The following is a 12109-nucleotide window of genomic DNA, read 5'->3' as shown; positions in this document are numbered from 1 at the left end:
ATTCTATTTTGTAGTATGAATCAAGACATGGGCCTTTAAATTACTCTTTAACTTGTGTGGACTTGAATGTCACTGTCAAGTTTAGACTGCTTTCATAGAAGTGAAATCATTTCTGCATTATTAGTATCAAAGTATATTTTATAAGTTTTTAGGGTAAAGATGGGATTTGTAAGTGGAGTTGATTACCAAGTGATTAATATAGTCAATGGACCATCAAAATGATATGGATTGGCAAACAGTGAATTTTAACCTACTGTTGAATATTCCATCATACCAGTAATTTCTGTTACTGGAAGGGTGTTTTGTTTTTTGTCTTGTTTTGCTTTCTTTTGTTGGTTAGTTGATTTTTTTTTTTTTACCCATAGTTATGACATACATAATGTACATGTATTGAATGTCCTTGTACAGTTCTACAGTTCTGTTAAAATTAAACAACTTTATACAAAGTGTCTGATTTCCAGGAATATCTGGTGAAGATACATCCTGATAGCAATGTTTCATCCTGTAGAATTGGTCATAACATGTGTCCCTTGGAAATGATACAGTAATATTGTCATGACAAGTACCCATTTATCCAAGTCCTCATCAAACAGTATTGACTGTGCATTATGTGTAATCTTGCTGTCGTGTCCCTCTGTGAGGAAGTGGGCTCTAGCTACCAAAAACACTAGAGATCCTGTTACCCTCAACATGGCATTGATCCTCGTTACTCTGCTCTGTGAAATATTATTGGGTACAGGGCACAACAAGAGGTATTTTCACCTGTACTTGCCTCCAGTGAGGGTGTATGGGCTACAATAGGACCCCCACACTCCTAACAGGCAAACTCCCATTCGTATTTAGTTGGATTGCAGTAGCCCTGGTCAAGAACACAGCAATCCCTTAATGCAGAGTATTTATGACATCTCTTGGGCCTGTTTTGTAAAGAGTTGCGATTGATCTTACTGTACACGCGATTTATGGAGCAAAACTCAGTGAATCGAGCGTAAGTTCAATATTGAGCAAAGCCCTGTTCCATATTCTAGAGGGTCACGCTTAATCTCAAGAAAAATCAAGAGTGACTTTCAGTAGATTGAGCATTACTTGCGATCAATCGCAAAGTTGTTTATGAAACGCACTTTGCGATTGATTGCAACTTGCACTCAATCTTTGTGAAACACTTAGTTCTCCTTCATTGTATGAAATGACATTACTGTTGTAGTTCTGGTGTATAAATACACAGGGCTTGACATTGATGGTTGCCCGGTGGCCCAGTGGCCAGGGCCACCAGAAATAGATGTCAGGCCACCAAACTTCCATGAAGGCTATCTATTGGTGGCCCAAATGGGCAGCTAATTGTCAAAATGATATTTTTTTTTTTCATATCGGGCCACCACATTTCTTTTTGGACCACCAAATTTTATAATTCAAAGATTTAAGTGGCTGAAATAGGCCATCATGGAAAATTTGAGGAATATTCGCGTGCATGTTAATTTCGCGAATTTTGCGAGAGCCAAGAATCGCAAAATTTATATGCACACAAAAGTTCTTGTTTACATTATGCATTGAATGTTAGAGGCAATTCGCGAAAATTTCATGCTGCGAAAATGTCGTGTTTTACAGTATACATTGTAGTGTCAAGCCTTGCCATACATCCGATTGGATACCATACGATATACCAGTAAATAAACCAGCCGTAGAGTAAGTGTCAACGAGAAGAAGTATTGGTTTCATTCAACTGTGAATTCATACACAAAAGTCAATATTGTACATTGCATAATTAATTCAAGTCAGCTTCATTTTGCATTGCAAAGCCATCCACTGTCATTAGCTTTAGAGCCACATGATATCTGAAGCGATTATTAGTTCATTTACTAGAGCATACTGTACATGTACCTGGCAAAAATGAACAGTCACCACTGCTTAATTACTGGCATGGTAGTGAGACCTAGCCCTGAATGGGCAACTGTCCTGATTATTCAAGGTTTAATAGAAACTGAACCATCCATTATGCTCTTGAGTTCAATGCAATAGGCCTACAGTACATCACACCACAGCTGGAACACACTTGAATACAACTGTATTATAGCTATCAAGCTTTAAACTACGCTTGTATTTTTCAGTCCCTGAATGCAGCGTACATGTACCTTCAGTTCTCCAAAGACAAATCACATTTGAGAGCAAATTCTGTGGTAATAAACTTTATGATGAGGATGTCATGTGAACAGCATCGTGAAGGGGATGAACTAAGCGGAGAGTGATGGAATGGCGGAGGGAGGAAGAATTTCATGATCAAGCAATAAATCTCGACCTAGTGGTGAATACTCCCATTAGTTTCTATGACTGTTGAGTGGTTATTCAGTACCATGAATGTGTTCTTTACTCACTCTTCCTGTTTTAATGAGATATCCTGTACAATGTAGATACAGTGGTTTCTATTTGAAACAAATATCTGATAAAAATATGTCCTGTTGTCAAAACCAATGTCTCATCCCCTTTTCGCAGTGAAAATAACATGCCTTTGAAATGTCGCCGATCCTTTTATAGTACATTGTAGGAGTGTACCCACTTATCCGAGTCCTAGTTAAACAGTGGTGACTGTTAATTTTGTTAGTACATTGTACAGTGTATCAGTATGAACATACATACCCGTTAGTGCACTAAACATGAAGTGCTTGCCACTCAAAATAGATGTGCCCTTGATACACAACAGTTGCTCGGCTATTTTTGATTAAGCCCATGCACTCATGTACTAAGTGTACATGCTGCTCACGTGTGTACTGTGTGTACCTGGGCTGATAAATTAGCTGCAATGAGTTCTGCCTTATTACCGTATATTCATGACAAAATCATACTTCCGGCCATACACTGCTCATTATCTCTATTGTACTGTTTTGAGTATACATTGGACATCATGTGATTCCAACACATTCAGATGGACAGTAGTACTGTAACTCTTGTGAGATTATTACAATTTTTTCAAGTTTAATTTTCATCTTACATTTGTTTGTGATATTATTAGAATACTGAATATTGATTCTGATTATTACTACTAGTAGTAGTTAGTAGTGTAGTGGACTTTATACGAAATTACAATTATCTATAGACTATTGATATACCCTTATAAACATTTTAATCAATATCTTTAAACTACATTGTATATATTGATTGATTTCTTTTATATATTTTTTTTTTGGGGGGGGGGGTTGATTGATAGTACACAAGTACAAGTGTAGGTGTACATCTTCAGCATCCCGTTATGATTAATTCATCTATTTTCATTTTTCATCATTCATGTAATTGGTGTCATCCCAGTCTCAACACGTGACGATAGAGGAACTTTTGATATGACTCATTAATTTTGCCAAGTGACTCTTTTATTGTCGTGTTAACTCATATAGGATTTCCTGCGTTCATAATCTTGTATGTAAAAGCCAGGTTCTGCCACGTATCGTTTCTTCGGCCATTTTGTATTGTTCAGTGGGAAACTTGAGGGGAATGTTGACTTTTAATGATAATGATAATCATTGCGATGGTTATTTATGTAGTGCTACAGCCACAGAAGTGCTCAAAGGGCGTAGAAGTGAAAATGGGGAAAAAAAAAAGAAACAGGGAACAATACACAACAAACAAACTGGGAAAGCGCTCGGAGAGCACAGACCTCCGCCGAGCCAGCAACTCATGTCCACCCATGCAATTTTCCAAAATAGAAGCCTTTTGTTTACATCACTGCATGGCAGAGTACGCGCTTTAGTGTGCCTAAGCCTCCAGTACGCACAGCTTGAACTCCCAAGTTCGTTGACCTTACAGTATATGCCAAAAGATGAAAAATCCTTCAAAAATCCATAAGAATTCCTGGATCACTACCAACATTGAATGACGTGTTCCTTGTGTCAATGTCGACTTTTTGTGCAAGTTTCATTTTAATCTGTACTCAACTTTTTGAGTTATTTTGAAAACAGACAAACCAATGCCGATGATCACTTAACCTCCTCCTTCCTTGGCAGAGGCAACAATTTAAAATGAACAGCTACTTATACGCAAATTTACAGAGATGTGTGATTATACAAGTAGAGTGAAATGTGGAATGAAATGGTGGAAGTTTCTTGAAAAGTGGACGTAAAGACAAAAATCTGACGTTTCATGGATTTCGGGAAAGTACTGGCCACGAGTGCAAAATTGAACCAGATAAAGATGTTGATAGCATTGCTTAATACAGGACTCTAATTAACCTTGCTAGAACTCACAGGTGGCTCAGATAATTTTTATGGTATTGTGCGATCATGTGGTATGTTGCAACATTTTCCTTGACTTTTTTTTTCTCCCACAGCCATTTTATACAAGCTGAAGCTAGGCCAATCAGTGACAACAATACCTACTGTAGGTTTCAATGTAGAAACTGTCACATTCAAGAATGTCAAATTCAATGTATGGGTGAGTATTCCTGATAAAATCCACATTCAGCTTTTAGCCCCCAAACCAAAAGTAACTGCTTGAAGTAAATGTGGATGTAAGTGGATAAGAAGATCCAAAAATGACTTAATTCTATGTTTCACAAGCTTAACCCATTGAGGGCAAGCTGGTAATGCTATAGTATTCCCTATAGACACCTGCCTGAATATGCTCGGGACTAGTCTTTAACGGGTTAAGTTAATGTTTTTTGTGATACATGCTAATGAAATTGTAGCATACATGTACGTAGGCCTTTACTACAACTGTATATAAATAGTTGAAATGCTAATGACAATAATAGTGACAATGATGATATGAAGATGATGATGAAAAAGAAGGGGAAAAAAGAGGAATAGGAGGGAGGTAGTAATGGTAACAGAGAGTGGTAGTAATGATAAATAATGATAGTCAAAATTATGATAATGGCAGTGGTAATGACAATGATTACTAAATAGCTTGGTTGCTTGCCACACAGTGCCAGCCATGTATACAATGTAAGCGACCCCGAAAACCGAAACCATTTTGTGCCATACAGCCTTTAAACTTCCATGAACTTCATGAATACATCATTTTGCAGTACAATATTCTTTTTTATTCAGCATGTACTTCATGATGTTTTCTCTTGAAAGTAAAGTGATCAACCTTTCATTCCTCTTCAATGTCTGTGTTACCTTCCTAGTAGCCTTTGATGTTTGAAAGTAATCTTTGGTTTGTCATGTTCCTGAGCTATTAGAGATATTGATCCAGTAACAGCCCAGGTTCTAGTCCTAACTTTGCTTGAATAATCGTGGTATGATTTAAACAGGAAGTCATATCGTGTGATGTTAGAAGAATTGTGATGTCCGTACAATGTAAAATACAGTCATCAGCACGCCAGACCAGTCCAGCAGTGTGGTTTGATACTGTACATCAAAGGGATCATAATAGTTTTGGTTGAGACCTTACTTCAGATTTCTAACATTTTTGGATGAGATAATGAGAAACCTCTTACGAAATATGAAAGGGCATGTAATGCCAAGAGGAATTCAGCGTTTATTTTGTAAAGATTGGTTTTGAAATGACTGAGATATCCAAACATAGTGATCCCAATAAAAGATGGGACCACCCTTTTTTACGATCACTTTTTACTTTGTTTTTGGATGTCTCAGCAATTCCAAAGCCGATTTTCATCAAATAAACTTTGAATTCCTCTTAGAATGTGTATGCTCTGCACTGTTTCCCAAGTTGTTTCTTGGTATCTCACAAAAAATTAAAAGCCAAATTCTCATCTCCAGCAATACTATACCATCCCTTTAAAGGGAAGGTAAACCCAAAGAGCAATGTGGATTGAGTGAAAGCAGCAACATTAGTAGAACACATCAGTGAAAGTTTGAGGAAAATCGAACAATCGATGCAAAAGTTATGAATTTTTAAAAGTTTGGTGTTGGAACCGCTGGATGAGGAGACTACTAGAGGATATGACGTATGAGTGGACAACAATACAAAGAAAATATAAAGGAAATTCAACAAAAATTCACTTTTCTAGAATTATGAAAGAGCAATGGACCTACCTCTTTCAGAAAGCAGGGGGAATAAGTGCTACCCTTAACATATGTCAATATCAAGTTGATGGAATTTGTAATTTTCATGAAAAATGGATTTTTGTAGAATTTTCTGTATGTTTTCTTGGTATTGTTGTCCCTCATACGTCATAACCTCTAGTAGTCTCCTCATCCAGCGGTTCCATCACCAAAACTTTAAAAATTCATAACTTTTGCATCGATTGTCCGATTTTCTTCAAACTTTCACTGATGTGTTCTACTAATGTTGCTGCTTTCACTCAATCCACATTGCTCTTGGGGTTTATCTTCCCTTTAACATTGTCTGAATACACTTATCAGTTGCCTGACAAGTCCAGCCATTTACATGTAGTTTGCTTTGTAATGTGCACACGTGGTCACTTCTTGGTCTCACTTGATGCTTGATCTACTAACACTACAGGATGTGGGTGGTCAAGACAAAATCCGGCCGCTCTGGAGGCATTACTACACTGGGACACAGGGACTGATTTTTGTAGTGGACTGCGCTGACCGGGAAAGGATGGAAGAAGCGAAACAGGAGTTGCATCGGATAATTAACGACCGTGAGATGAAAGAGGCCCTCATCCTCATCTTTGCCAACAAACAAGACCTTCCAGATGGTGAGGCAATGCATAACAACAACAAAAACCAAAATACCCGTGAAAGTTGGGGGGGGGGGAAGAGACGTGTTCAGCTATGGAATGCTACGTGTAGAAAGACGTAATAAGAATACAATAATAATAATAATAATAATAATAATTGATGATGATGATAATGATAATAATAATAATGATAATGATAATAGTGGTGCCTTATTCATCCAGGGTATTCTCTTCAGTGTTGCCAGGTACCCATTTATACAACTGGGTCAAGAGGGACATGGTGGGTAAAAACATCTTGTCTTAGGACGTAAGCACTGGGGGGGGGGGAATCGAACTCGGGTCCTCCAACTGGGTGTTTGGAGTCTTATCCACTATCCCCACCCCCACCCCCAACCCCCCTGATGTGACATCAAACCTCTTTCATTCTTGATATTGAGCAGATAAAGTTTTTAGGGGTTTTTTTTTTAGTTTTTTTTTTTTTTCTTTTTTCTTTTAGTTTCAGTACTTTCGGATCTTGGCCACCGATCGCACGATTGCCGCAAATTTTGCCTAAAGATAGAGCTGGATGTCAATGACAAGATTACATGGTCATACAATAGAAGAATATTGCCTTTCTATTTTTGATAAAATTAACTATGCAAATTAGTGCATGAAATCATATTTTCACCTATAACTCCATTAAAAAGACTGAAGTATTGCTAAATTTTTGTGTCAGAATTTCTCAAGACACATCAAACAATTTTCATGTAAAAAAAGTAGCACAATCAAAATCAATTTCTTTTGTTTTTTATTTTGTTAATTTCTTATGTATTTTATTGTTTTTTCGACCTTTTGTTTTCTATTGTTTTTTGCCAAAATTTGTTGTAGGCACTTTTTCAGGCTTATCTACACTAGAATTGATTAATTTCAATGGTTAAAAGTTGAAATAATCTAATTTATATCAATTTAACCAAAAAACACAATTTGCATTCAATTTGCACACAATATCATGAATTTGAGCTGTTTTCGAGTTGACATGCATATGCAAAACATTACGTAACTTCAGAACGGTGTACCTGGACGACGCAAATTTGGTCTCAAAATATGCGGAAGACTTCAATGAAAAAAGTCATGAAACGACGCGGCAAAATCTTTGCGCGTTGCGGAATTGTGGTGCGAAACGTCGGGGGGGGGGGGGGGGTCAGTTTGACCCCCCCCCCCCCCCCAGTTAGAATAGGGTTAACATTCTGTCGTTCCAACCTAGCTGAGGAGTTGGTTGAAGGTGCCAGATACCTTGTAAAAAGAAACAATGAAGGTACAAAATGAAATCAATTCATCTGGACTTATTGTTTTAATTCAGAGAATGGTTTCATGTCTGATCCTGGACGTTTCATTAGCTCATCTGATAAAAAGAAACCTTATTTCATGTTGATATGAGTACAGTGAAAGTAAACCAAATGCATGTTTTTCTCTTCTCCTATTAGCCATGAAACCTAATGAAGTCCAAGAATTACTCGGGCTCACCAAGATTCGAGACAGGAACTGGTTCGTCCAGCCCGCATGCGCCACGTCCGGGGACGGCCTTGTAGAAGGCCTAACGTGGTTGATGACCAACAATAAAGCCTAACGTAGCATCTCTGTTTGGAGGGCCTGTTCACACTGTACTGTCGCTGGGAGGGCAACGCGCCAAGCTATGAAAAGCCAACACCAGTCCACCTGAACGCATCTGTTTGCGCCGCCTTAAGCCTGGTGGAGCGGTGCCAGGGATCCCCATCATTCTCTCTCCGTGCAGAAAGTGTCGGTGCGGTGATGGTGTTCAGTAGATACTGGAAGTGATCAAAGTCAAGTTAATCATTCCGTGTGCATTCTGGCCTAGGTGGCTTTTCATAGCATGTTAGCGTAGAGACGGTACTGTGTGAATGTGCCTTAACTCTTAATCTTATATTATATATAACACAAAATAATCATTTTTTTAATGAACCTATTTGTTTACTTGGAATCTGCACCAAGGCGTCTTCTACATGTTTTTCTTTTTTCTTACTTTCTTTCCTTCTTTCTTTCTTGTAGAAATCTTGCTCAAGTCTGTGTGAGTGGTATGACATATTTGTTATAAAGGTAAAACTGCGACACAAAGAAATTGAGCGAGAGGGAGTTATGTTTGCTGGTCTTTTTAAAAGATTTTTATATTGTTGTGACATGTCTCGAGATACCATGTTTTTTCTACCTGGTTGTAGGTTTTCCAGAGCGGAGTAGAAATAATGCAAATTGTGCCTCCTTCTTATTAAGCACGAAACCGCCTGCGTTCAGTATCACCTGGCCCCAAAGCTAAATCTCCAAGAACTCCACTGCATGCTAATGGACACTTATGTTGTAAATTGTAAGAATCAATTTTAGCGAGAGTTATAGAGTATTTCCATGATCAGTTGCACAAGGTAATGTGCCAGAGAGTGCTTGAGTTGTCTGTCACAGTCTGGAAAAGTGTACCAGTGAAATGACCAAATTTTAATGGAAGAATGATAACATGTTGTAATGTGAACATCCATACTATCACTGTGGTTGAGAGAAAGCTTGCATACAGCAAAATGTGAAAAAAACGTGTACAAAACATATGTAAGATAACATCAGTAATGGTGGTCATGGTTGCTGTTATTTGCAATACTCATTTGTGTAATTATTTTTTTTTTATTGCTGAACATTATTCAAAATATGAGCACATTTTGTTTTCTTTGATGATAAGAGAAAGAAAAAGTGGAAAAAAAACTTTTTTTTGTAGCTCAGTATGCCAGCATCTAGAGCGATGTGGTGTATTCCAATGTGTGATGCCTCATGTTGCATTTTCCAAATCTGTCTTGCTGAGAGGATTGGGTGGGGATGGGGGCAGAGTTTGAACAGTCATGTAACTGAGGGCGCCCTGCCATTCCTTGCGGAGATCCATGCGTATTGGTGCTTACTCAATATAAATGTTCTGCAAATAACAAGTGTGCGAATTGCTTCAGCAGGTTGCTTTAAAGCAGTCATAGTAAAAAGTGTCAGAGAGTCAGTGGGTTTGAAAAGGGTTGGGGTGGGGAGGGATTTGCATTGAATTGCATTTTGGGTGTGCTGCCAAGGGGATTTGATTTCAATGGCAATTTTGGCTGCGAGATTGTGAAATACTCTATTGTAAAATAGTCGTTGCAGCAGCAAAATCATTTATGTCACATGCCTGCCATGGAGAATCTTCATTTCCATTTTATGGAAAAATCAAAATGAAAGAAAACAGAGAGTGACAAAAGACTAAATTTTGAGAGAGGGTACGTGGCTTTTGAATGATTGTAGATTTATACGGCACATTCTTTCCAAATGTTGCCTAAAGTGCCATTGTTTTATACACTTTCCGTAAATTGTGTGAGTGTTACGCTTGGAGGAAAACAGAGAGAGGCTGGCATGTATGTATTTTGTTTGCCTTTGGCAGTGACCATCAGCCATTAGCTAGGTAATATTGATAGGTTGTCTACACTTTGTGTAGTCAACCAAATACTTGGATTTAATCATTTTGTTTGTTGACATTTAGGTGTAAAGTGATTTCTGCTTCATACATGTAAGATTAAGTTCATTCAAATTGCAAGGATTGTTTACGTTGATGGAGGGCAGTTTGCGAATCATATCAAGTTCAGTTTGTGGTAGTCTTGATTACCGTAGGTTTTTTTTTTTTTTTTTTGGGGGGGGGGGGGGCGGAGTTGGGGAGATGGAGTTAAATGTTCTCTGTTGTGGTGGTGCTGCATGCCAGAGTTGTATATTCAACATTGTTCATTCTTCCTAGAGGAAGGTGCATTGAAAACATGCATCATTCTCACCTCTGTATTTGTGATACGCTGCAAAACTCAATTAACTCTAGGCACCTGCAGCCATTTCTTTGATCGACATTGTCCACTAACAAACCCAATTCCCTGTTGCTTGGGGTTAAAAATAAAAGTCCCAGCTAATGTTGTAGTTACTATAATGAATAGTTATCAATGGTAATTGGATTACATTGAAACCATTATTTCTCATTCTTACAAATATGTCAACTTTCTGGTGGGGTACAGTTTCATAATGTGTAGTCTGTAATTCAGCCACTGCTGTTGTCCGAGGAAGGAGATTACGAAACCATGTGCTTTTGGTCCTTTCCGAGTTGTGTCACATGTTTGTAGTAATCCCAGGCCCCTGTTTATTACTAAATACAGAGCAATACATTCTGTACCATGCTTCAATGTTGTGCTTTACTTAATCTGCTGCGAAAATGAATGTATCAAAGGCTCGTAAGCATCACTTACCATAAGTCTTACTCAACTCTTACTGCGCAATTTTGAATACTTGCTCTTTTTGTTTGGATCAGTTTTCTAGCTGTTTCTTTTTTCTTTCTTTCTTTCTTTTTTTTTGAAATGAAATGTATTTAAAGTAACTGCAGATGTAGTGATTTTGCATGTGAAGTGGTGCATAGTCAAAAGCAAATTCATGACTTTTCAGCGTGGAGCTAATATATGGTTGATCAAAGTAATCCACCGGAGACTACAGCACGAAATTTCCTCTGTAAGTTCTTCACTTTTTTAGTCATTGAAGAATTGTCACTCAACCCAGATTGAAGAGATTTGGTTGAAATGTGAAGATATTTAGGGTTGAATATTATTAGGGACAAATATGACAGAGACATTTTTGGAATGCATACTGGGAAGTAAGATTTGTGCGTCATGTCATTAAGAGTGACGATATTTGATGGTGTTCATATTGAGACAGTGTATTGTTAGCTTGCTGGCCAGTTGTGTGATGTATTGTAAACAGACCTGTAAATAGGATCAACACAAAACCGTGCCGTGGCCGTCAAGCGCATTTATGGCATCTGTCTTTCTGCTGGAGGGGGATACCAAATCGGAAACGCTTGACAAAAGGCCACAACTTTCATTGTATACTTAAAGGGAGAATTATAACAGTTGTGGCTCCGACTGAACTTGTAAAGTAAGTGTACAGCTGCGAAATGGAGGAAGATGTAGAAATTGATAGATTTTAATGTAGAAAACACTTAAAAGAGCTACCCCAGATCAGGGATTTGGACACAGAACTTTGGAAAGCAAGCATGTTTTATACATCTATGCATGTACAGGTTGTTATCTTTTCACATTAATTTTTATTTAACCTGTTTTCATCACCCAGTCTTGTTAGAATGCATCCATCTGAATGTAATAGAGTAGAATTTCTCCACTACTACTTCTACTACTACAGTCTGAACGGCTGGCTGTCCATGTTGCAAGTGTGCCAGGCGTGCTCTGCAAATTTCTGACGAAAAAAATAAACGTGAAGGCATTGTGCTTTGTACGACAAGCCCGCAAATTGTGATGACTGTATCTTTAGAAAGGGAAAGAAAATTGAATCCAGGTGAATCACATGTTGTTGAGAGTAATAGACTCGTGTGCTGGCCCACAGTGTGGTGTTTGATGTTTAGGTAATGAGAAGTAAAGGAAGAAATGGGGGGTGGAGGAGGAGGTAGAGGGGAGAGGTACTAACACTATGTGTCCTGCTGATTAC

At 38.1% G+C, this 12109-nt stretch overlaps 1 protein-coding gene across 1 annotated transcript in view; it reads left to right on the top strand.

Moving 5' to 3' along the window:
* LOC140226294 (ADP-ribosylation factor 6) overlaps positions 1 to 9609 on the top strand; it is a 35168-nt gene extending 25559 nt beyond the window's left edge. The window contains exons 4-6 of the mRNA XM_072306791.1: positions 4310 to 4413; positions 6412 to 6610; positions 8056 to 9609. Of these exons, the coding sequence (XP_072162892.1) occupies positions 4310 to 4413; positions 6412 to 6610; positions 8056 to 8198 (446 nt within the window). The 3' untranslated portion in view covers positions 8199 to 9609. The remainder of the gene's footprint in view (positions 1 to 4309; positions 4414 to 6411; positions 6611 to 8055) is intronic.
* Positions 9610 to 12109: the final 2500 nt, after the last annotated feature.

The sequence above is a fragment of the Diadema setosum genome, chromosome 3, assembly GCF_964275005.1.
Source record: "Diadema setosum chromosome 3, eeDiaSeto1, whole genome shotgun sequence".
NCBI classification, from domain to species: domain Eukaryota; kingdom Metazoa; phylum Echinodermata; class Echinoidea; order Diadematoida; family Diadematidae; genus Diadema; species Diadema setosum.
The sequence above is the reverse complement of the archived record's forward strand: the minus strand, read 5'-3'. Positions and strand labels throughout refer to the sequence as shown.